Below are 27,385 nucleotides of genomic sequence, written 5' to 3' on the forward strand. Positions count from 1 at the left end.
TGACTGGCCAACATTTAAAATATCGAATAACCCCAGGTATTAGCAAGGATATGGAGCAGTGGGAACTTTGGTACTATGCTGGTGCTATTATATTCACACTGATCATTAAGGACAAATTTTAGAAACATAATGTAGAATGAAAACTTGCAGAATAACACACACAATGTGTTAGCACTTCATTGAAATTTTAAACACACTAACTCAGAGGAAGGAAAAAGGGATAGAGATGAGAATTTACAAGTTTCATTAAAGAAAAGCTAGAGTGTTATATCTATAATAAATGCCATCACTTTAATCTACATGGTGGGCACACTACTGTCTCATATTATTTTCTTCATGCTTAAAATGTTTACTGTTAAAAAATTAAAGCTACGTAGTTTTTTTTTTTGCCTGTGTTGGGTCTTTGTTGCTGCGCATTGGCTTTCTCTAGTTGCAGCAAGCGGGGGCTACTCTTCCTTGCTGTGCGTGGGCTTCTCATTGCAGTGGCTTCTCTTGTGGAGCACAGGTCTAGGTGCGTGGGCTTCAGTAGTTGCAGCAGGTGGGCTCAGTAATTGTGGCTCACGGGCTCTAGAGAGCAGGCTTAGTAGTTGTGGCGCACGGGCTTAGTTGCTCCGTGGCATGTGGGATCTTCCTGGACCAAGGATTGAACCCATGTCCCCTGCACTGGAAGGTGGATTCTTAACCACTGCACCACCAGGGAAGTCCCTACCTAAATAATTTAATATAACTAAGTGTCAAGTGTTTTCAATACTAAATTGAGTTTTGAATGATAAGTAAGTTTGAACCAGGTGAAAAGAGGTGTGAATGGTGATTTAGGCAGAGGAAATTATATAAATAGAGTCACAGAGTTATTGCAACAGTATTAAACATTTGAGGCAGCTCTTCAATATCTAGACCATAAAGTTAAAAAGTACAAATCATCTTTGTGAGATGCACAGATGGAATGGAAGTGTAGGTGGTCAATTGTGGGAACTTTTAATGCTGTGTTAGGGAGCCTATACTCTAGCCTAGATCAACTGAAGTGTCTTAAGTAGGAGAGCCACCTAGTCATATTTACAATTTAGAAAGTGCTGAAGCTACTTTGTGGAGGATAGGTTTGGGAATGGTGGTGGCGATAACAGGAGGGGGAGACCAATTAGAAGGCTATGTTAACCAGTCTTGGAAACAGACAAGACACTAAATTAACACGGTAACAGTGGGAATGGTAAGAAAGAAACAGACTAGACATACATTTAGGAGGTAAAATTGGTAGAATTTGGTGACAATGCATATGGGAGTCAGAGGAAAGAATGGATTTTTGCATTGAATATCTGTGTGGATAATAGTAACATTAACAGAAAACTGGATATAATGGAGGAAAAGCAGATTGGGGTGGATGATGAGCTTCATTTTAAATACGTTATGTTTGGAGGTGTTTATGGAACATATTATAGCTATGTCCAGCCTGCAGTTGGCTATACTAGTCTAAAGCTCAAGGGAAAGGTCAAAACTTGACATGAAGTAGTCTTTCTCCCAAGAACAAGAATATTAAATATATTTCTATATGGAAGGTTGGAGCTGATTTTAGTGGTTACTCATCACTTATTGCAGCATCATTTCTGTCTTTTCCAGCACTCAGTTACAACATTTAACAGATCCCAGTATAAGAGGTGGGGACCCTATACTATGCAGGGTCCCTAATGTAATATAATATAAAAATATATTATATATTTTAAAAGAATGCTAAAGTATAATGTTTATTTACCTACCAGACATTTACTGAGCACCTGCCATGTATAGGTATTGTGTTAGTAGCTCCAAATAGAGAAATGAATAAGATAGTCTCTGACTTCAAGGGTTTTACAATCTTGTCAAATATATAGGGATATATAGAAATTAAATTACAGTATACCTGAAACTAACACAACATTGTAAATCAACTATACTCCAGTAAAATTTAAAAAAAAAATTAAAAATAGAATTGAGAAATGATCCAGCTATTTCACTTCTGGGTATTTTTCCAAAGAAAACAAAAACACTAATACAAAAAGATATATGCACCCCAATGTTCACTGCAGCATTATTTACAATACCAAAGATATGGAAGCAACTGAAATGTCCATCCACAGATGATTAGATAAAGATGTGTCATACATATACAGTGGAGTATTACTCAGCCTTAAAAAACTCTGAAACTGCAACAAAATGAATAGATCAAGACGGTAGTATGCTAAGTGAAATAGAGAAAGACAAACACCGCATGATCTCACGTTTAGAATCTAGAAAACAAAGCAAAATGAAAACAACCTCATAGATACAGAGAAAAAAATGGGTGATTGCCAGAGGGGAGGGCATGGGGACTGGGAGAAATAGGTGAAGGGGAATAAGAGGTAAAAACCTACAGTTATAAAATAAATAAGCCACGAGGTTGTAATATACAGCATAAGGAATATGATCAATAATACTCTAATAGGGGCTTCCCTGGTGGCACAGTGGTTGAGAATCTGCCTGCTAATGCAGGGGACATGGGTTCGAGCCCTGGTCTGGGAAGATCCCACATGCCGTGGAGCAACTAGGCCCGTGAGCCACAACTACTGAGCCTGCGCGTCTGGAGCCTGTGCTCCGCAACAAGAGAGGCTGCGATGGTGAGAGGCCCGCGCACCGCAATGAAGAATGGCCCCTGCTTGCCGCAACTAGAGAAAGCCCTCACAGAAACGAAGACCCAACACAGCCAAAAATAAATAAATAAATAAATTAAAAAAAAAAAAACTCTAATAACTTTGTATGGGGACAGATTGTTCCTAGACATCTTGGTGATCATTTCATAATGTATGCAAATGTCAAATCACTATGTAGTACAACTGAAACTAATGTAATATTGTATCAATTATATTTCAATAATAAAAAATTGTCTTTTAAACAGCCAAAAAATTTGGAAATATCAATAAAATAAAATTTACCTTTTGAAATATTAAAAAAAATAAATTACAAAGTGAGACGGAAGTATAAAGATATACAGAGGAAGAAGCAATTAATTCTCTTTGTGTATAGGATGTCAGGAAAGTTTCCCAGAATACATAACATCAGAGATGTCTTTTTAAAGGTGAAGAGGACTCTGGTTGATGAGGGACAAGAGTGGGAGGAAGAAATATTTTGGGCAGAGAAAATAGTATCATTTCTTGTGTCACAGTAACCAGCCTGATGCATTTGAGAATGATAGCTTGGCATTACCTGGGGATGAAATGGAAGGGAGATGGGTTCGTTGGCAGTGTGATTAGAGAGGTAGTGAAAGCTATTCACAAAAAATTTCTAGATACCTTTCTGCCCACAATAGTTCACTTATCTAAAGGTTTTAATATAAAATAGTATTTTTAAATTATGGAAGGCGGAATGGTGAATTAGGATAAGTGGAAGAATTAGACATGACAAGTAAAGATTGGAGGCACAGAAACAACCAAGATCAGATTTAACTTCAGCCTCCAATTGAATTAATTTCATAAAGGGTCACTCATCAAATTCCAACACAAGTCAGGCAAGTGTTTACCTAGATTGACTAGCAATTGCATGAGTCCCTGCCTCCAAATAAACATTCATTTTCTGTCCCTAAGTCCCAATACTGATTATATTCTCTCATGACTTGACTCTTTTCCACTGGGGCTATTCTAGCCTTGTCAAACTGTGATGCTGACACTGCATTTACTTTCTGCAATCTGCTCTTTCTTCACTTGACAGATTCCCAAAGGATGTATTATGCTCCTTAAGTAACGGTCTAGGTCTCTGCCACAGAATTCAGTGACAGCTTTTTAGGTATGATTTTGTGAAAGGACTGATGTGTTGAAATCTTTTACTGTTTGTGTCACTTCTAGCAATGGCTGATATGTCATCATGCTCATCAAACCTTTTGTACTATAATAACCTTGCAGAATGATTTGCCATGCTTTGCTCTGTCTTTTTCCACAGTACAGCAATCATAAGCATAGCTAAAAGTCTAAAAGTCCCTAAATACTACTTACTAGGACTTCTAATGATGCTCACAGACTTACTTCTAAGTAGGAGTATAACCTGCAGTTTACATATTGACAACACAAATTTCTTGATGCAAGAGGACCGCTAGGAGATGATTATAATGCTCATAAAAATGTCATATTTCTTAGGGGTTTTGTGTTTATATTTGGTGATGAATTTTCTTCTGATTCTCTTTAAGAACAAGATAGATTTTTTATTTACATGAACTATCCAGCCAAACCTGCATGAAGGCCAAGGGATGTGTTATATTTGGCCATATGACATTTCTCAGAAATTGTAATTTGAAAATAGAATTTGATGTGTGAATGTATATAAATAGAATCATTTGTTATAAAGTACAGAACTATCAATTCATAATAATATGTGACCTGTAAATCTATTTTTAAAAGAATAAATGTAGGCCTTTATGTCATCTTTCAATGGGCCTAAATCTAGTTGCTGTTCTCTCTCTAAATCGGCAAATGGTCCTTTTAGGATTGGCTTCCTGAAAACCCTCTAAGTGGTAAATCAAGTTGGTATAGAAAGATGTGTGTGTCCCCCATTTGCACTCTATTTGAAAATTTTATTTATTTATTTATTTTTGGCCACAACACACAGCATGCGGGATCTCAGTTTCCTGACCAGGGATCGAACCCATGCCCCCTGCAGTGGAAGCACAGAGTCTTAACGATTGGACTGCCAATGAAGTCCCATGCACTCTATCTGTTTCCTTCAAATGAAATGCTCTCCTTTATTCAGATGCTACTGTGATTCATGGAATTCCTCAAGCCATATGCATTACTTGAACTCTGATATTCATTGATTATTTGTAGGTGTTAGTCTTCTTTCCCCAGTGATACTGTAAACTTTTCTATGACTCTCATAGACTTGAATTGAAGAAATCACTAGCCATTTAAACTGGTACATTTCAACAAATGTTTGATGTTCCAGAAGGACCATTCATTCGTGAATTCATTCAATAAATTTTATTGAACTCTTACAATGTGCCACACACTGTTTTAGGCAGCAGAGATGTATCAGTAACCAAGACAACAATAAAAAATTAGAATATCACTGAATTTTAATTTTAGTTAGGGGAATCTAGACAATACATAAACAAGTTAAAAATATAGTATGTCAGTTTCTCATAAAGACTATTAAGAAAATGAAACAAGGAAGGGACATAGGGTTTGCTTCTAGTGCATAATAAGACCAGTTATTTTGAAGTGCACAATATTGTATTGTTAACTATGGGCACTATGTTGGTTGGATGGCAGATCTCTAGAATTTATTCATCCAGCACAAATGAAACTTTATACCCATTGAATAACAACTCTTATTTGTCCTGTCTGGGCTTGGTTATCATTTCTTAGGGTAACTTAACTACACTGACTGGATTATGTCCTACTAGTATGCATATCCTTGACCTCCAATGTATCTTCACACTCAATTGTTTATTTAATCATCCATAATTATTTGTTTAATGTCTAACGCATGTACTAGAATGTAAGTTCCATAAGGGCAGGGATCTGTTTTGTTGATGCCTGTTCCTTTGGCACCAAGCATATTGACTGAAGTTACCAAAGCAATACATACATACCCACACAAAGTTTAACCGACTAGCTTAATGATGAAGGGGTCATGTTTCATATCCTCATAGTGCCTAGACATAACTCTTTTTGACTGATCCTTGTTTTATTGTAATAAAACAGAAAGCCAAGTTTGTATGGAAGGAAATGAGGATTTAATGAACATATTAGGACGCAGGAGACTCCCACAAACATTTAGAAGAAAAGATCATCAACATGAATATCAACAAAATCACCAGACATAACAAGTTTGGCCAAAAATATAACAAATACTACTGAGCACTTATTATTCACCAGGCATTGCTCTAAACGTTTGAGATACATCAGTGACCAAAACAGAGTAAAATCCCTCCTGCCACATAATGGAGTTTGCATTTGGGGGCAGGAGAAGATAGACAAGACCATAAAAAATCAGTAAATCATATATATTGAGAAGATGGTCAGTGCTATGGGAAAAAATGGAGCAGAGTAAAGGAAACTGGGAATTCAATTCCAAGAAGGGTTAACGGGTGGGCCTCATTGAGCAGGTGATACTTGAGACATGTTGGAAAAAATTTTACCCTGAGAATGAGGAAAATAAGCAGTGTAAAGTCAGTAAAATAGTCTAGAAAAGATTAAATCACATATCTGAATGCAGAGGGAAATAAGGCCTGAGTGAGTCAGGGACATTAGTAAGAGGGGAGAGAAGTTTTCTGTCTTCGATTTATAATTCAGGATTTAGCTTTTCAACAAAAATTAAGTTAGAGTTGCAACAAAATCAAAGAAAAAGTGTATATCATTTGCTAAGAGAAAACATTAAAACATATTTTCAGTTAAAAAATCAAGCTATTTAGAAATGAAATGAGAATCTTACCATTTTTACTGATGTCGAGTTCTTTAAGGTTAACTAAACTAGCAATAGTGGTTGGCAGATTTGAAAGGTCATTGTCAGGAATACTTAGTTTTCTTAGAGCTTGACAGTTGAACAATTGCTGTAAAAAGAAAATAATAATTCGTTAGATCTCAATTTGGTTAAATCCATTCATATATAAACTTAGTAACAAAATTCAATTCACCATCTTTACAAATGTGATAGTAAAAGGGCCCAACCCCAAAAGGCTCACCTTCTTCCACACCCATCTTCTGGATTCTCTTCAGAGTTTTTTCACATTCCATCACCATGTTAGTACCTCCCTACTCTCTGCTACCCACATTCACCACCCAAGGTATTCTACTTTTCCCCTTCTGTTTAACATTAGTGTTCAATTTGCCACTGAACCAATTGATTTATTTTTTTCTTTGAAATAACTTCTGGAGTAGCCCCTTCCTTTTTATTCTCACAGCTATCAGGATTACCTCAATTCTCTTTCTCCACAACCACAAATTACTTCCATTTAATCATGTTGAACAGTTGTTTATCTGACATGCAAGAACTGCAATACAGTTGAATACACGAGCTCACATTTCTTTTGTGTGTCCCCACACTGTTTCATAAATATCTACCAAATGAAATATTTAATCTCTGATATTTGGTGAAAAATAACCACTAGTGGTTGGTTCACTTCTGCCACCAATCCAAAAGTACTAGATGGGGAAGAGTCAAGTGTTAATGCAATGGTTCCCAAATCCAGCATGGTTTTAATCATTGGTGGGTGAAGATGTTTGGTTAAAATGTGGGTCCTTGGGCTTTACCCAAAGAAGTACTGATATGGTGGGTCTGGGATAAAGATCAAAATCTTCATTTTTAACAAACACTCTAGTGATCTGGTTATTTTTATGTAGTTGTTTCCACTATCACATTTCTGGAAACAATATGGTTAGATTTTTTAGCTATGTCCATCTCACTTGACTACTCAAGATTTGAACAGCTGGGACAGAATTTTTGATTCATTTCTGGAAGAATTATCTTAATGAGATCTTTTCTGTTTGACATTTCTAATTGTGTTTTGCTGAATTTCCACAGATGAAGTCTTTGGTATCCATGACTATGCAATTGGTCCACAGTACATTTAACTGCTGCTTGTTCTTAAATGTAATTCATAATTTATAGGCAAAACAATGTAGTATGTGGTTGTTATTTCTTAACTCATTAGCTTTTTAAAAAATAGATTGTGCTGGTTATTACTTAAGATAAAATACGTAGTTTCTTGCTTTTGGCTGACTTGCTTTTGGCTCCTTACAAAGATTATTTGCAATACTTCATGTAGTACTAGGATTTCAATATTCTCCATAGAAATGTTGCTACTTCTTTTTATAAAGTCTAAAAAAGAGAACTTTGATGGATAGTTTCCACTAACTACTAATTTTCCCTTTAAAAATAGAAAAGAAAAATGCCTACACTCATGGCCAAAGTTAATTTAAGTTTTCGTCCAGTCTCTATCATTCTGTTAGGACCATTGCACTACATGCAATGTGGTTAGTTATAGATGCATAGATTAAAAAATTCAATTGCCTCTTGGCTGATACTGGTAAGATTTATTAACTACTTTTTTTTTTTGTATTAACTACTTTTTAGTTTGATTATTATAACCATTTTATGTAAAATTCAGACAAATTATTTTCAAAACTGTTTTTTGCTTTGTAAATTCAAGCCTCATCTCAACTAAATACTCAGTTTATCTCAAGAATTAATAGAGGTCCCTATATTCTTCTTCAATTTTAAATGAAGCCACATCAGGAACAAAAGATTTGGGCACTCCTGAACACCCTATTACATAAGAGAATCCAAGATTCTAAGATCTTGAGAGAGGCTAAGAACATGGCATTTGGAATCAGATTCATGTAGATTTAATCCCCACTTATCTACTCACTTGCTGTGTGATCTTGGGAAAATTACCTAATATCTCTGAATTCTATCAATTTCCTCATCTGTAAAATGGGGACAATAACATTGCCTAACTTGAAGGATTGCTGAGAGGATTAAATGAGTTACTATATGTCATCAGTTCTAGGTCTTGCACTTTTTCATGTATTAACATCTTTGCTGTTTGGGATTCATCTTCCAATCAACATTGTTATATTTGTAAGCAGGGTTTTTTTTTTTTTCTTAGTGGTTCTACAATAATGGTAATGGTGTTTCTTATAATCAATGGCCTTGGATTTGATGAAATGAATTACTTGTAAAAGTGTAAAACTGTGTTTGGCACATAGTAAGAGCTTGATAACTGTTAGCAATTACTAATATTTATATGTTAATACAGGAACAGAAATATACCTATATAATAATCTATTTCTTACTTTTCTAGATGATGAGGTCTCTGAAGGCAGGAGTCATGTCTGATTCATCTTGATGTCAACCTGTTTCACCTTTGTATATATCAAAGTGACTAGCACAGTGTCTTTTACATAGTGTATGTTGCATAAATATCTTTGAAAGTATACTTAGATAAGTAAAGAGAAAATGAAGAGAGTGTTAAGCTCCAGCTGAGAGTGGTACTTCACTGGTTTGGAAGTTTCAGACAGATAAACAATCTCAGTGGAATCTAAATTTAATAAACAAGCAGTGAACTCTTGAATATGAGTCATGATGTCTATAAAGGGGCAAAGAAATTAAGAAGGCATTTTAATGATTCTTTCAATATTCAAGTTTTGAATGAAAATGATGTAAAGAATGATCATGAAATAGCTGTAATTCTTCAATATAGTATAACACAGCAACTCTAATAGCTAATTAAAGTAAGACTCTTAATGACTATGCCAAGGTAAATATCAGATATAATGAAAACACACTGGTAGAATATCTGCCCTCAGTTATGTTGATGATGGTGACAAGGTTGACTCATGAACGTATTTCTGGAAAAGGTAATAAAAAATGGATCACCTAAGAGCCAGCACAAATTAGCCAGATGAAGGCTAAAGAGGGATAATGTATTTGTAGCATCTAAAGATACTACAAATTCAAAGACTGTGTAACTCAAACTAGTTTCAAATATTTGCTTGACAGCATGAGGATATTTGGATCATGGAGTGAAATCTCTGCACCCACAACATCTACATGCATTTAAAATATATTTATTGAATACCTATTATATAGTATGGTCTATGTTCAGCACTGAGGGTAAGGATGTGAAAAGATACCCGTCAATTTCTATTTTCAGCAGTATGGTGGACTAAATATTCAAAGAAAAACTTTTTAGTGCAGCAAAATCACACACACACACACATTCCTTTAATGCGTAGGTGAGCTATGGCTGTAACATACGGGAATTTCTCAAATTCCAGAATAACAAGAAAATGCTAATACACCGAGTTAAGTGGGTCTGTATTTAGCTTTTGCTCTGGTGGTATCTCTTGGTCTCTGGTGGCTGAAGACTGAGGGTTTTTTGTTTGTTTGTTTGTTTTGCAACTGGAAGGATAGAAGACTGCTTGGGATTTGAACAGAGGTTGGAGATTGGCTTAGAGACCACTCCATACATAGTTGGGTTCTCCTAAGAGTGACACCGTCAGTGAGTGAAGTTAAAAAAACAAATTGGGTCCTGCAAAAGGAGTCAGTGGTGAATGCATGACTTTCTCAGTTTTGTCTCTGAGTGAAGTGAGAAGAAAGAAAGAAAGGAAGAAAGAAAAGAAAGAAAGAAAGAAAGAAGAAAGAAGAAAGGAAGGAATGAAGGAAGAAAGAAGAAAGAAAGGAAGGAAGGAAGGAAGAAAGAAAGAAAGAAAGAAAGAGAAGAAGGAAAGAAGGAAGGAAGAAAGAATGAAAGAAAGAAAGAAAGAAAGGAGGGAGGGAGAGAGGGAGGGAGGGAGGGAGGAAGGAAAGAAAGAAAGAAAGAAAGAAGAAAGAAAAAAGAGGGAGGGAAGGAGGGAGGAAGAAAAAAGAGGATAGGGAGAAAAAGAGACAGAGAACAAATAAAACAAAAACAAAATGTCTAATTGTGGGATTAAAAAGTCAGTGTAGGTCAAAACAGAAAGCAGTATGGTAGTGGCATAAAAATAGATATATAGATCAATGGAGCAGAACTGAGAGCCCAGAAATAAACCCACTCATGTACAGTCAACAAATATTTGACAAGAGAGCCAAAAAGATGCAATGGGAAAAGGAGAGTCTCTTCAGTAAGTGGTATTGGGAAAACTGGATAACCATAAGCAGAAAATGAAATTGGACACCTATCTTATACCACTCACAAAAAAATAACTCAAAATGGATTAAAGGCTTAAATGTAAGACCTGAAACTGTAGAATTCCTAGAAGAAAACATAGGAAAAAATCTCCTTGACATTGGTTTAGGCAAAGATTTTTTTGTGTATGATACCAAAAGCAAAAGCAAAAATAAACAAGTAGGACTACATCAAACTGAAAAGTTTATGCAGAGCAAAAGAAGCAGTCAGCAAAAATAAAAAGGTAACCTATGGAATGGGAGAAAATACCTGCAAACCATTTATTTGAAAAGGGGTTAATATCCAAAATACATATGAAGCTCATACAACTCAATAGTAAAAAAAAAAAAAAAATCTAATTAAAAAATGGGCAAAATATTTGAATAGACACTTTTCCAAAGAAGACATACAGATGGACAATAGGTATATGAAAAGATGCTTGCCATCATCAGTCATCAGGGGAATGCAAATCAAAATCACAATGAGATAAGAACTCACACCTGCTGTCATCAAAAAGACCAGAAACAACAAGTGTTGGCAAGGGTGTGGAGGAAAGGGAACCTGTGTACATTACTGGTAGGAATGTAATTGGCACAGCCATCCTGAAAAACAGCATGGAGGGTCCTCAAAATATTAAAACTAGAACCACCATATGATACAGTAATCCCATTTCTGCATGTATATCCAAAAGAAATAAAAACACTATCTCAAAGACATATTTGCACCCCCATGTTCATTGCAGACAAGACATGGAAACAACCTAACGGTCCATCAATAGATGAATGGATAAAGATGTGAGATCTATAGATACGTATATATATGCATTACACTATTCATGAATGGTTGAATTCTCAGATGTGGAGCCATGGATCTAGAGAGCCAACTACGGGACTTGAGCATCCACAGATTTTGGTATCCGTGGCAGGTCCTGAAACCAATCCCTCACAGATACCGAGGGAAGACTATAAACAGATTTACAGCTGTCTGGGGATTTGCGCCCCTAACTCCCATGTTGTTCAAGAGTCAACTGTATATACAATGAAATATTATTCATCCATAGAAAAGATAAAAATTCTGTCTTTTATCACAAAATGGATGGACCTTGAAGGCATTATGCTAAGTGAAATAAGTCAGATAAAGACAAATATTTACTGTATGATCTCACTTATATGTTGAATCTAAAAAAGCGAACTCATAGAAATAGAGAGTAGAATGGTGATTGTCAGAAGCTGGGGGTGGGAGAAATGGGAAGATGTTGGTTAAAGGGCACAAATTCCCAGCTATAAGATAAATAAGATCTTGGGAGCTAATGCACAGCGTAGTGACTATAATTATCAACATTGTATTATATACTTGAAAATGTTTAAGAAAGCAGATCTTAAATGTTATCAGCACACACACACAAACTGTAATTATGTGAAGGGATTGAGATGTGGTACCCTATTGGTAACTTACTACCTTATTGTGGTAATCATTTTGCAATATATACATGTATCTAATCATCACATTGTACACTTTAAACTTGCATATGTTACATGTCAATAATATCTCAATAAAGCTGGGGAAAATCAACGTAGAACTAAAATTCTGAACAACAGAGGCCTATCTATGTATCAGAAGAAAGGGAAACAAAAACATTCTTAGATTTTTGCATTGTTTGGGAGGAGGGTAAAGACACTAATTAACTTTAGATTAAAGTTAAATATGCATGTTAAAATTTCTAGGGTAACAATTAAAGAAATATAAATAAGGTGTATGATTTCTTAGTGGGTAGAAACAAAATAAATGGAATGAGATAGAGAAAAAAAAGATCTTTAATACATACAAGTACAGACTTCGAAGAAACAAGACAGATAAAAATGAAGAGTAGAATGGGATAAATTAATACAAATATACCAATAGCGCCATTAATAAATATGGAATAATCTCTCCAATTAAAAAAAAGACTATCAGAGTGGACTAAAATTAAACATAATCAAGTTATATCCTATCACCAGTGATACACCCAAAACTTGATGGAAGAATGATAAAACTGGCAAAATTAACCAAAAGAAAGCTTATGCAGCAATACTGATTTAAAGCAAAATGCATTACTAGAGAGATAGTGACTTTATGTTAGTAAACACTTCAGCTCACCAGGAATATATAATTCTAAACTTCTATGCACCTAGTATCATAGCTTTAAAATAGTTAAAGAAAAATTTGACATATCTACAAGGAGATATTGCAAATCTACTATCATAATAGGGTATTTTAACACATATCTCTCAATAATTAATTTAAAACAGATAAAAATAAAAGAAAAGGTACAGAGGAAATGATGGCCACTAGCTTGTCCTAGTGGACACATATAGAACATTAAACCCAACTACTACAGAGTACTTTTTTAAAAAGCACATATGAAAACCTTGTGATTAGCCATGTACTAGATAGACATAAAGGAAGGCTCAACAAACTTCAAAGACTTAGTAATAAAAAGACCAAAATCTTGGGCCATAATGCAATGGTTATAAATTATTAACCAAAAGATAGCTTTAAAAGCTTCTGTATTTGGATATATATATAAAGTTAAATTTAATAATCCTGGGTCAGAGAAGAAATCACACTGGAAATTACAAAATAGAAGCAAATAATAACAAAATATTAGCAAATAATAACAAAATATTACCTGTCTAAAATGGCAGGATATAGCTAGAGTAATTGGCAGTAAATTGTAGCCTGAAATGCTTACATTAGGAAAGATAATCAGGTGAAAATGAATGAGTTAAGCATGCAGCTTAAGAAGACAGAAAAAATGTTAACAGAATGTAGAAGGGAAGCAACAATAAAGAAGAGTTCCTTGAAACTCACAGTGGTCTATGAAGTAGGAAAGCTAGAGATTCTGAAACAAGCCCCAGACTGGGAGCTCCTCAAACAGAGGGACCACGTCGTTTCCAGGTCACTGTATGTATCTTATGATAGTTTTTGTCTTTTTAACTTTTTTACTGTGAAATCTAAATACACAAGAGTGTATATAATATGTATTTTTTAAAAATTATGATAACAAAATAAAAAGCCATACTCCTCAATCCAGTTTAAGAAAGCTACTTTATTCTCCTCCCAATCATGTCCTTTTGTCACCTACCTGATCCACCAAAAAACAACCAATTTCTCATTCTCTCGCTTTTTACCACAGTTGTAGTAATCCTAAATATAGATATTGTTTAGATTTGTCTGTTAATTTTTATATAAATGGAATAATAGGGTATACTTTCTTCTGTAACTTGACTTTTTCATTCAATGCTGTGTTTTAACATTATTCCATGTTTATGCATAGAATCTATTCATTCACCTTTACTACTTTATGCTTCATATAACACAATTTTCTCATGTAGTCTACTGTTCACAGACTTCTGGGTTATTTCATTTTTTTGAGCAACGTTGCTAAGAATATTCTTATATACATCTGCTAGTGCACATATACAAAAGTTTCTCTGAGGAGGCAGGCAAATTTACTAAGTAATAGATTTTTTTTTCCCAATGTGACTGTAACAATTTAAAGTCCCACCAACAGGGATAAGAATCATTTCTTCATATTATTTCCAAAATTTGATATTTTCAGACTATTTTTCCAGTCTGTGGTATGTAAAATGGTAACATATTTTATCTATTACTAAAAAAATTGAACACCTTTTCATGTTTTATTCATTTGAAAGAATTCATCACATATTCTGAATATGAATTTTTGGACAGTTCTCTCAATATATGGCTCATCATTCCATTCTTTTTATGGTAGTTTTGATAAAAAGACATTTACAATAGTCAAATTTATCTCTCAGTTTGAATGTGTGCAGATGGTCTCCTATTTTTTCCCTACCTAAAAGTTTTAATGCTTTGATTTGACTCATTTGGAATTTATTTTTGAGAATGGTGTGAAGCGAGGATCCATTCTCTTCTCTTTACAGATGACCAGTTGTTCCATTTTAAAAATAGGTCATTAATTTTTCCACTGATTTGCAAGACAAATTCTGTTGGATTTCCACATAAGTACGGGTCAGTCTTTGGACTTTCTATTTCTAGTCCACTGGTCTATTTGTCTATCTCTCATTCCAGCTGGGTCGCCAGAAATCGAAGACTCTGATTTGTGTTTGTGCCAGAGAAGAATGGGGAAGGAGTATAGAGAATTCCTGGAGAAGGAAGAAACAGTCCATCTAGGCTTTGAGAGAGGAGAAGTTCTGTGAGCCGAAGGTAGGGTGGGGAAGCAGGGGTAGATTGGGAAGTGCAGAGCAGTTCAGAAAGCTGTAAGAGGAGGAAAGGACCAGAGGTATGTTAGGAATGGCAAAAAATTAAAAGTGACTCTAAGCTTTGTGGAGGGGGATAGAAAATGCAGATTTTAGCCAGAAAGTGAAAGGGTTTAAGAGTTAGGGCTTTATTCCACAGGAGGTGTTCAGATGGTGATTTTTAATCATTTTTGAGTCAACCTTACTGATACTCTCTCCAGAAACACACACACACAAACATACACATTTGCAGCCAATTTCAAGAAGCCTGCAAATCACCGGAAGCCCATGCACGGTTCTGTGGACCAGGTTAAGGACCTCTGTGATAGGTCATGCCATGTGACTTCTAAAAAACCAAATGTGATCAGGTCCATCTCCTGCTTATACTTTTTCAGTGGCTCTCTCCTCTCTTCAGGACAAAGTCCAAGTTTCTTAATATGGCTTTCAATGCCCTTTACCTCTACAGAGTCTTATCTTGTCATTCCCCTGTCTCTTATCTTTTTCTCATACCTTCGCTCCTACCATCCTGCATGACCACATCTCCAGACACACTGAGCAGCTGCCAGTTTCTGTATCCACCCTGCTCTGCCTTACCTTTGTAAATTCCAGGTCTCCAGCTGAAGCTTTTTTCCACCTCTCCCTATCCCACCTCCCCTCTACCCTCTTTTCCAAGCTCAGGCCCTCTCACCTTTCTGGTCACAGCTTAAGACCGGTTTACATGCTCCATTTGTGTACTTTCATAACATCCTGTATTTATCTCTATTGAAGCGTGGATGTCCCTGTTTTGGGATTACTAGACCGTAAGCTTCTTTAGTTTCTGCAGCATCTGCAGTGTATAATGTAACGCCTGACACGTTGTACTTTCTCAGTAAATAGTTGTTCTTTCATGAAAATTCTTAGGCAGGGGAGTGGCAAATAAAGATAGTGCCATTTCTTAAGTGCCTATTATATAGGTGCAAGGCCCTAACCTAGATTTTATAGTATATGATCTACTTCTTGCAACAATGTTGTAAGGAAGGTATTATTATTTCTACTTTGCAGATGAGGAAACTCAGGAGGTTAATTTTTACAAGGTCATATACGTAGGAAGTGCCAGAACAAGCATTCAAATTCAGTTTTGTCTGGTACAAAGCCATTTCTACTTCAGTGCATTGTTCCCTCTGTACCATCAGATCTGTGCTTGGGAGAGACAATAGTGATGACTGACAACAGCTGGTGGCTATCTGGGAGGGGAAAGTGAATGAGATAAGGGGAGTCTTCCGCCCATAATAATGGTCCTGCGGGGGTTAGGGGAGAAGACTCGGATTCAATGACTATCTTTCGACAGCAAAAATCGAAATTAGAGTAAATCTGAGTATATGTAATAGCACTTTGCTAACCCTGAAGTGCTACATAAATGCAAAGTATTATAATTAGGATTAGCATTTTATTATCACCTTTACACTCAGGCTTGGAAAATTAAGGACACAATGATGACATCATGAATGTGAATGACTAGATCCCAAAACATAGTTCCTTAGAAAAAATAAGATAGGGTGTTTATTTTTTCCACTACAAATTTAAAAAGTATTAGTTGCTTGTGAATTGTAAAGAGACAAACCCTTTTCCTGAGAAGTTTCATGTAAGATTATAAATATTCAATGAGACTGTTATTGATGCCCTATGTTGGCACAAGTGCATTCCACCAGGGAAAAGAACTAATTGTCTAATGAGTTGGCATTACTGAATGGCTGGTTTCTTAGAAGTTCTTCCTTTGAATCCCTTTAAAAGTATTCAGGCTACAGTGTTTCCAAATTCATCTGAAAGCTGTTTCAAAGAAATAATTATTTTGTGCACATTACAATAAAATGTTTTAAAATTCTTTAGTTTAATACAAGTGTTAATAATTATCTTTAGTTAGAAAAGAGCCAACTCAAAAATAATAGAATAAAAATAGTTTTAATGTATGCACTTGGTGAAATTGTAGGCTTCTAATTATGACATTCATTCACTTCTTTCTTTCTTTACTTCCTCCCTCTTTCCTTCCTTCCTCCCTTCCCTCTCTCCTTCCTTTTCTTCCATTTCCCTTCCTTCCTGACTGCTTATATTCAGTGAGCACTTCTTGAACATCTACTTAGTGACAGACACAGCACCAGGACCCGAAAAAGAATAACAAAATATCCCCTTCCTCAAGAATACAGTCACCTAGCGGTTATAAATACACACAAAAAATAAGATGCAATGTAGTAAATACTAGATAAATACTACAACAGAGAGAGGGCTTTGCAAAGTGCATATTATTCCAAAAGAAACATTCCTAGACTTTGCCCTTAACCTAGAGAATTTGGATGCTTGGATTTGTGTGCCTTTTCAGGGATTCTACACTGCTCTCTCACATTATCATCTACCTTGTAGAGGTTCACAAGCAGGAAAGGGACTGACTCAGATTTTTGTTTTTGAGAAACTGGCACCTGTGACCAGAAGGAGGCAGAAGGACAATGAGAAAACATCTAGGTGAAAAATAATGAGAATATGAGTTAAGGCACTGTCAGCAAGAGAGAGGCACTCTGGGAGGAGAAATCATGAAGACTTGGTGCCAGTAATACATGGGCAGTCAAAGGAGGGAGGATTTTGTGGTCCAACAACACTTTAAGGTCTCCAGTAGTAGTGGAGCTGTGGGCTGGTGTGGGAGGTATGGAGCTGGACAAATGCTGGGAGCATCAAATAAGATTGAGGCTGTAGGGGAAGGGACCACTTATAACCCCTTCTAGTGCATTTTAGCAATATTGGATGTGTTGCAGAGACGAGATCTTTTCTTCCCTGGAGAAAGACGGCAACTACAATAAATACTCAGGCATTTTATCCGAGAAAACAATAAATATTATTGCTGCTGTTTTAAAAATACAGATCTTTTCAGCAACAATTTGCCCATTGGTGGTGTTGAGTCATTTCTCCCTTTGGAACAGCAAGTTTATTTTACCATTTGTCAGTGTCTTAGAGGGAAGGGAATATATCTGTTTTATTGGAATAAGAGCTGTCTGAATATATAAGACATAGCACCTTGCCTTACCCATCCTGCTTGATAACAATTTTCATTTACAATTTTTTAAATGAATATATTCTTTAACTTACATAATTCATGATTACTTCACTTGATGGTACAAGCTTATAACACCAGGAAAGAAATAGGAAGAGTGAAAAGCTGGATATAAACGTTCTATAAATGTTCTTAATTTTGACGTAGCTTAATGGCTGCTAAGAGTTTGGGGTAAAATCTTGTTATCTCTATAGTACTTAAGACAAGTGATGTGTGTCCTTTGGGATTTTCTTTTGTTGCTTTTTTAATAACTACTAGTTCGTAAAAAAATTTTGGTTAACATTTATAAAAGTATTGGCTTTGTCTTTAGAGAGTAATCAATATGGTGTGTGAACAACTGGGTTGAATGGCATTAATTTAGACCTTCATATTAGTATAAGCTGATATATATGTATATATACATATATAGATATTAGTGTAAGCTGGTATATATATATATATATATTTTTTAATTTTTAATGTCTATGCCCTAATCAGTTCTAGGTACTAAAAACCTAACCTGTGCTGACTAGCTCTGCCTAGGTCAGTAAACCAAAGAGAAGATGGCTTATGGTATAGCTGGAGTCTTTTTTTCACTTATAGTCATAATGAAAAGGTTATAAACTTTGGAAGCAAACAGACCTAGATTTGAATTCTGATTTCATGGTTAACAGGTGACATGCTATTGAGCAAGTTCCATACATTTTCTCTAAGGCTCAATTTATCATTTAAAAAGCCCAACTAGACTGTGTCCTAATCTTATCTTTAACAATGTGTTTCTGCCAAGCCGACTTCCTTGACCCTCCAGCATAACAAGATGAGTTGTCTCTCTACTGTGGTTGTGTATAATCTTGTGGACATATTTATACAATCCACTTTTGCAAAATCAAATTTTTTATGCAACAAATATTCAGTGAGATCCTAACTTTGAACCAAACATTGTGTTTCCTGTCGAAACAAAGATTAAATAGACATAGTCCCATATTTTAGTGTCTTTCTTCTTCAGTCTTATTTCCCCAGAGTAGAGTAGGTATTCAGCAAATATGTATTGAATGAATAGCTACAACAGGTTTGGTGAGTGTAATTGTAGAATTGTACACATGGTAATACGTAGGCACAGAGGAGAGTTAAATAACCATGCCAGTGAGTGAAGAATGAAGGTTGTAGGAGAAGGTGACAACTGAGATGAACCTTGAAGTAGCATGTGAGGCAGAGAAAACAGGATGAGCTTAGAGGCAAGAAAGAGCTTTGTGTTTCAGGAACACTTCCTGTGAGAGCAAGAGTAAGAGATTGGAGAGGCAAGTTATAGCTGGACCGTGGGAGGCCTCCTATTAGCATGACATGCTCAGTTGCATGGTTTTTTTCCTGCAAGTTAGAGAGGAAACAGGGAATAGGCTTAAACTTGTGGGTAGCCTGGTCATATTTACATTTGGATCTACCACTGTTGGCTGTGTGAAGAAGAAATTGGGAAAAAGAAAATCAGGTTTAATACACATCATCAAGAAGGAGATTGTTTCTTTAGTCTGTTGAGAGATGATGAGGGCCTGACAAAGCCTCTGTTCATAGGGTGGAGAGAGCAGATTTAGGAAATATTTAGGTGGCAAAAGTGATAGGACTTGGCCACTGATGTGATGTGGAAGGTGAGTAAGTAGGAAGAGTAAAAAATGACAAGGTCCTGGCGCTGGGACTGAATGGATAGTCACCAACTGAAACAGAGAACATAGGACAGGAGACAGACTTCTAGGGGGAAATCAGACGTGCTCTGTGTGAATATTCAAGTAGGCCCAGAACACACATTTAATCTGAGGACTGAGGGGTGGGGCTGAGCTGGCGCAAGAGATCTGTGAGTCTTCAGTACAGTGGCTGAACATGTGAGGATGGATGAGTGCGGTAACCTAGAGAAATCAAGAAGCTCCTTCCTCCTCTCCCCCGAAGTTGTTATTGTAAAAGCCACAAATGAAACTTTATTGCCCCATTTAATGGATTATCTAGTTTTTGCCTAACTTGGCCTCCCTATTCCATTTGACAATGTCATCACTCCTTCCTTAGAAGCCTTCACTCCCTCAGTTCCCTGACTGTGCTTCTAAACAGAGTTGCCACTTCTGTCTGCCAGCACCTCCCCACGCCCCGCCCTGCTGGCCTTGGTCCTGCTCCAGTTCTCCGGAGGCAGTTTCTCTGCAGGCTGATGGCAGCATTTCACGGGCAGTGAAGAAACAGCCACCATGAATGTTAATGAGTAAATTCACGTGGTGAACGTATATGCAAGCGTTTATCCAGTCAGTTCTTAATTATTTAGAACAAAGAAAGAGAACCTTTATTCCTATTAAAGGCCACTGTCACACAGAAAAGAGACAACTGAGAGCCATGGGACTTAAATTCAACACAATTAACCTTTTTTGCCACCTCAAAAAAAAAAAAAGAGAGCAAACGTTTATCATCCACTTCAAATTTAAAGAAAACAGAAAACTCTCTAGGCAGTCAAGTTGCAGGCACACATATACACACGTGCCAAAATGAAAAATCAACAGCAAGGCTACATTGTTACCAGGAAATCAAGAAGCAGCAAAAAGGTTCTAAAGAGAGAGAGAGACTATTGTTATTTTCTGTCATCTCTGGTCAAGATTCAACTCATGTATTGCTGTTTTGGGTTCATTACAGAAACAGCAAACCATCCCTTTGTATAGAAAGGATAAAATCTCTAGGATTTTGTTAAAATTAATTTTCACATAAATTTTGAAAGAAAAGATATCTGCAAAAGATTTTCTCTCTTTTTATATCACTATTAATTTAGAAAAGAAAATAACTTCCTTTCTGTAAAGTGATCCTATCATTTCTCATTTTATAGAAGAAAGTCAACTTTTTGGTTTTCTTTACGGTATTACAGCTCATAAAAATTGCCAACGTTTGTTGAAGGTTTTATGCTTTGCCAGGCCCCATACTCACACTTCACATATGTTATGTTATTTAATCTGTAACAATGAAGAAAAATTACCAGAAGGTCAGTAGCTAACAAAAATAAGATGTAGGTAAAACAGTCCGACAAGGTAGATGGTATCTCCTAGATGGGGGAGAAACTGAGATTGAAAACCTTCCCCAAATTCAAATTCAAATTTAAATCTGCCTGATTCTAAACCTCTACAGCTTTCCACTACACCAGACATTTCACTGTTAATTGCTCTTCATCTCAGCAACTAGAGTTCTAGTGAAATTTTGGAGCTGACCTTTGAAGTTAAATATACCATCCAGCAGGCAAAATCTGTGAGCTTACATTATTCATATCCTTGGGTTCTCTTCTTTTCCGTCACCGCTCAGCACCTGACTGTTCACTATCTATGGAGTCTAGTCAAGGGCCTCTTCACCGTCTACCTCAGCACCTCTAACAACAGAATACAACCAAAACAATTTTTTGTCTTCATAATTCAGATGAATTTTGTGTTTGATTCCATAACATATATAATTTTCTCTCTTAGAAATCTTTTACTTAATTGTCAACCTAGAAAAATATACATGTATGATATAGTAGATGCTAACATATCTGTACTAATTTTTGAAAGCAAATGTTTACATGTTGATTTTTACATATCACTATAGGTCAGTTTTATGTTAGGTCAACTTCATTGTAATCACACTGACATAATCCCATGTTTCTATATCAAGTTGAGAATAGCCTGACTTCCCAGGAGTCCCTGGTCAAGAATTGGATCATGAAATTGTTCTAAACCTCATAAACACTCTAGAGAAATTATTTCTCTAGAAGTTTAGAGGATCAATATATAGAAAACCAAGCAAATAAAAATGAAACAAATTTAGAAAAAAAAAACACTTAAAAAATACACTAGAGAAATAATCCTCCATCAATTTCCTAAAGGCCGGTTTCATTCTGGGAGTCCAAATTGCTGCATTAGTAGAATGCTCTCTCTGATGTAGAACCACTTCATATACTAAAGACGGAGCTGGGAAATGAATAACACTAAAACCTGTATTAATCAGTTAACTATTATAAGAACAATTGAAAAGAATAGATAGCAGATACTGACCCTCCTTTATAAATTTACATTTTCATTTTTTATGTCATTTAATTTGCTCAAATGATACCTTACAATTTACTTGAGCATCAGATATTCACATTTACTAATGTGTCTTATTTTCAAAAGAAAGTACCATAATATGGTCAGATTTGGTCAATGCTACCAAAACGTTAACCCCTGGTGCTTCTTCTATTCCAGCTCAATTCTCTTATTTTTCTTTTTATTATTTTGAAATTAATTTTTATGTTTATAAAAGCATTATATCAATTCATTGCATCTTATCGTTTGCATCTTATCATTCCTCCTCTAAAGGTAGTTGCTTTAAACTGTTTAAGATACTATTTCTTATATTTTCGTCTATATTTCTAGAGAACACACATGCGTTATTACTTCTTGGTTATCAATTGCAGACATTGCCTATTTATTTCATATATTTCAGTTGAAAAGTCATATCACTTTGCACCACCACAACCACCATCACTCTCTTTTTCTTCATCTTCTCAGTACACTTACTTCTGAATTTTTGGTTAAATCAGTAATGTTTGTTTGTACATTGTGTTTGTTTTTTACTCATAAAATTTTTTCCCCTTGAAGTTTCTTCACTTTTTATTTGCTTGGTTTTCTATGCATATATCTTTAATTGTTTCCAGATGCTCCAGCAGCTCTGTCAAATGCCCAACAGTAATATTTCAAAATGCTAAAGCACATCAGATTTTGCTAGGCCCACATTTTATTCTGGAGGACCTCACTCCTGCACCCAGTATAGCCAGCTCCAGTATGGGCAGATAGCTCTGTCACTGTGATGCACACATGGCTTCCACAGATACTCATTTGCTACTCCACTGAATTGGGCTCTGGTTTCCTGGATCTCATATCTTCCTTCTTTTGGTTCACTCTCACATCCTCTAGTAGAAACCTGGGAGTCACCTGTGACTCGTTTTTCTCCTTACCCAGAAATCAAGATATCAAACAGATGACCAAACCCAGTAAATTCTGCATCCCCAAATCCTCTCCATTCTGTGTCCATTGTGTAATCTTTAGGGTCACTACCCTGGGCCAGGCCACCATCACCTCTCAGATTCCTACAAGCTCTGCCTAACTGGTCTCCTTGCCTCTGGGCTTAACCTTTTATGTCTATTCTTAGTGCAGCTAGAACTATCTTTCTAAAATATATATCTGATCTTGCTGCTACCCAGATAAAACTTTAAATGAATTTCCACAAATTTCAGTATAAAATTCAAACTCCATATCTTAGCATGGAAGGCCTTTACAATTTCTCCAGCCTCATTTCTCCCATTGTCTCTTTTGCACTACATATTTAAGCAATACTTAACCTACAGTTTCTTACTTATCTGTGTCTTAGTTGCAATGATATTCCTCAGGGGGAACTCCACTGAATGTTTCCAAAACACCCATTGTTTCCCACCCATCATAGTAGACAGCATGCAACATACTTGATGCAATTACTTGTTCAATGTCTGTTTTTCTTGCTAAAGAGTACCTAAATCCATTCAGTCATTATTTTCCCAGTGACTAGCAAGTATCTGGCCCATAGTAAGTATTTTTTCATGAGGAAATTAATGAATATACATACTCGGTTGCAAACTCAATTTCCTATAGGACCTAGATGGGTAACTTCATTGTTGGGGGCAGCCTGAGTGGGATCTGTGGCAAGCTAAATCTGCTCCATCAAAAGAGCCCATTGATATGAGACACTAAGTCCCACCTAACTGCTACCTACTGAGCATATGGACACCACCAGATCTTCCTTTTTTTTTTTTTTTTTTTTTAAATAGAGGCCAGGAATCTGGACTTTTTTTGTAAAAGTTGGTATTTTACAAGTTGGCTACAGCTCATTTTCAAAAATAGGCCAAACAAAACATGGCTGCTTGTTTCTGATCTCTGGTTGGAAGATAGGTTTGTATTGCCAGCCCTGCTCTGATGAGGCTCAGTTTGAGATCTCTCAGCATCTTTTGGGGTCTTTGTGAGAATGCTCGGCTGATAGCTCACATTTTGCACCTAAAGCAGAATTTGTCATGTTTTTGTACACAATAGACCCTTCCAATATATTTTTAATAATATCATTTTTAATATCATTTTAATTGTATCAGTTCTCTAGTTTGAAAATCATATCATCCTTGATTCCTCCTTCTTGTTTATCCTCCAGTCTAGACAAATGCTAAATTCTAGAAGGAAGGTCTTCTTTCAGATCAGTCAAGTGGAAAGGACATGGGATTTGGAGTAACATTCTATTGCTAGTCCATAGTTTCTATTCTATGGACTTTGCCATTTTCTACTTGTATAACATTTGGTAAATTCTTTTAAACTCATTGTGCTTCAGTGTCCTTGGACTTAAAATTAGGATAACGAAACTTATTTGTCAGAGTTGCTCTAAGGACAAAAGAGCTACTTCATATGAAGTGCCTAGCACAGAGTACATGCTCAATAAATGTTGAATTTCCTGTCTTCTGCTCTTTTCTTACCTCTTCCATCTGTCTTCTTTTCCTTTTCTACTGCTAATACACTGGTCCAGGCATGTGAGCTAATATGAGTTTAGAGGAACTTGGCTTTTGCATCTGTTTCTCAACTACCTGCCACTTCAAGGAAAAACTTCACAAAATATAGGTAATTTATATACTTAAGAACCTTAATTCCTTTGTAGATTATATTCCTCTGTAACCCTAAGCTTCACATACCTCATTCTCCCATGCTCTCAGCTCACAGTAGGATTGCCACTTGCCATCTTCTTGGCTCACTGATTCCAGTATTTCTTTAACATATTGAGACCACTATCATTTGAATTAAATTTCAATATCCATCATGTCCCTTAAGTCCTACCAACCATCATCATCTGTACCCATATTTTCTTTCTTCTCTCTTATTAAAATGGATGAAATGTGCCTGTTCCTCTCAAAGGCGACCCCTTCATGCATTCTGTGAATCCTGTGTCCTTTTGCCTTCAGGACTTTGCTCATATAATTATCCCATCAATTTCCTTCATTTAGTTTCTCCCCTCTTTCTTCTAATTTATTCTCATTAGTGTACAAATATGCTTTAATGTCATTGATCTTAAAAAACAAATAAACAAAAGCTTATTTTGACCTCAAACTTCTCTCTAGCTTGTCTCATTTCTCTGCTTTCTCTCAGCAAAACCTCTTAAGAGAGATGTATATATCATATATATATATATCCACCATTGTCTCTTCAAGCCACTTCATTGGGTTTCCACCCAACTACTCCTATCAAGGTCACCAATTACTTCTATACTAGCAAATACAATGGTACCTCTTCTGATCTAAGTCAATTTCTTCTCTTAAAACATCTCTGTTCTTAGCTTCCATGACAACAGCACATGGGTTCCTCCAATATCCATAGCAACTCTTTCTCTCCTTGTTTTCCTAATTTATCAATGGCAACTCTTTCTAAATCCCTTTTCAGGCTTTAATCTCCTATCTCCCAAATCCATTCTAATAGCAAATCCTATTAAATTTACCTACAGAGCATGCTTCTATTTTCTTCACTACCACCAATCTAGTTGAACTACCAACTTCTCACCCAAATAACTACTGTAGCCTCTAATCTCCTTGCTTCCACTCTTAACTTACCACAATGTATTCCCACATTGCACCCAAAGTGGTATTTTTAAAAATATACATAAGTTATTTAATATCACCATTAAAAAAATTCTTCAGTGGCCCCCTATCTCACTTTGGATAAAATCTTAAGCCCTTTCCTGGCTTGCTTGAACTTACAGGATTTAGCCCCACTGTCTATCTACATCTCCTACTGCACCTTATACAGCTTTCTCTTCACTCATTACACATCCATCTTCTTTCTGTTCTTTGAACATGCCTCACTTATTCCTACCCTAGAGTATTTCCTCTGCCTGGAATGCTCTTTCTCAGATCTGCTTGGTTGATTCCCCCTATCATCCAAAGCACAACATAAAAGGTCACTCCTTAGAGAGGTATTTACTGTCCTCTCAACCTAAAGTAGTCTCTCAGAAATTTCCCTGCTTTAATTTCATCATGATACTTGCCATTATCTAACATTTTCTCTTAAATATTATTTTCATTCCTTTTTTGCAGCAATGTAACTTTTGTGAGAACAGGAAGTTGTTGGTCTTGCTCAGTAATGTATCTCCAGCTCTAGAAGAGTTGTCTACACATATTTGATACTCAAGAAAGGTTTGCTGAATGAGTGAGCAAATCAATGGATATATTTTACCTAAAATTTGTTTTTTATATAATTTCCCAAAAACTGGTAGTAAAAATCAGCAAATGAGTTTCATTCTCATTGAAATTTCAGTGAGATTTGATATTTGGGTAAAGGTTAGCAATAAATGATGGGATGAGTAAGTCTTTAGCTGGAAGATAAAACAGTTCAAAAACTGGGCTACTACTGAAGTCCCAGTTTCTCACTGACACACATAATAAAGAGTTGTTGATACTATAAACTTTTGAAACAATAAAACATTGTAAACAAAAATAGAAATCTGAGTAAGAAAAAAATATCTAAAATTTTCCACATATAAACAATGTTTTTGACAAATGTGTCCTTCATCTTACTTTCCTTTGGGCCCCTAGAGAGTCCATCTACATTATTTATTTATTGAAAAAAAAAAAAAACCTACGCATTTGAATGCCAAAATGATTGCAATAAAAGAACAGATTTGGATAAAGATGTTTCAGGCAAGAGATTAAACAGAGTCAGATTTTGATTATTTATGCATCACTCATGTGACAGTTTTATTTTGGACATGGTTTTTATCATATTCAGATGAATTCTATACCTTTGGCACTGGAGGACAGACTAAATTCACACTATGCACACTGAACACCTTTGAGGGAGTGAGAGAGTTGGAAGAGGTCATTCTTTTCACCTTTATTGGATCTTCAGAGAACCCTCCATAGATATATGTGGAGCTACTTATGTAACATGCCATGGTTATAGACAATTCTGTTTCTACAAGACAAACACTTAAGGAATTACCTGTTAATGTAAAATTTGTTTTTAAAAATGAGGCAACTTTATTAAAGAAGTGGCAGCTTTTATATTCTACATTTGCAAATTTAGCCCATGTTTAATCTAGAGCAAAGCTTTTCATATTTTTTACACATGACAATTGTTTAATCAGCAACTATAGTGATTCAAGTAGTTTCTTTTACTTTGAAAGATTCCTCTTGAGTAGAAGAAAAAAATAACCAATGATCATTCAAGCTTTGATAAACAAATCATAATTACGAACAAGCAACTCAGAATTTGTCCCCCTAAAATATTTCTTCTCTGGCTCCTTTGATGTCATTAGACTTCTCACAAAATAAGCAAGTGTCCTTGATTTCAAACAATTTTATTTAAAGGTGTAAGAAAAACATGGCTTCAGGCTCCCAAATTCTAAGTA

The 27,385-nt window shown here is 35.8% G+C and overlaps 1 protein-coding gene across 5 annotated transcripts in view; it reads right to left on the reverse strand.

The window, feature by feature from the left end:
* The window catches only part of LRRC7 (leucine rich repeat containing 7), a 533,218-nt gene that overhangs the window by 296,475 nt on the left and 209,358 nt on the right, over positions 1-27,385 (reverse strand). For all 5 annotated transcript variants that reach the window (XM_082418775.1, XM_082418774.1, XM_082418778.1 and 2 more), the window contains exon 4: positions 6,427-6,544. In XM_082418775.1, the coding sequence (XP_082274901.1) occupies positions 6,427-6,544 (118 nt within the window). The remainder of the gene's footprint in view (positions 1-6,426; positions 6,545-27,385) is intronic.

This window comes from Balaenoptera physalus (genome assembly GCF_965194825.1).
Source record: "Balaenoptera physalus genome assembly, chromosome: 1".
NCBI classification, from domain to species: Eukaryota; Metazoa; Chordata; class Mammalia; order Artiodactyla; family Balaenopteridae; genus Balaenoptera; species Balaenoptera physalus.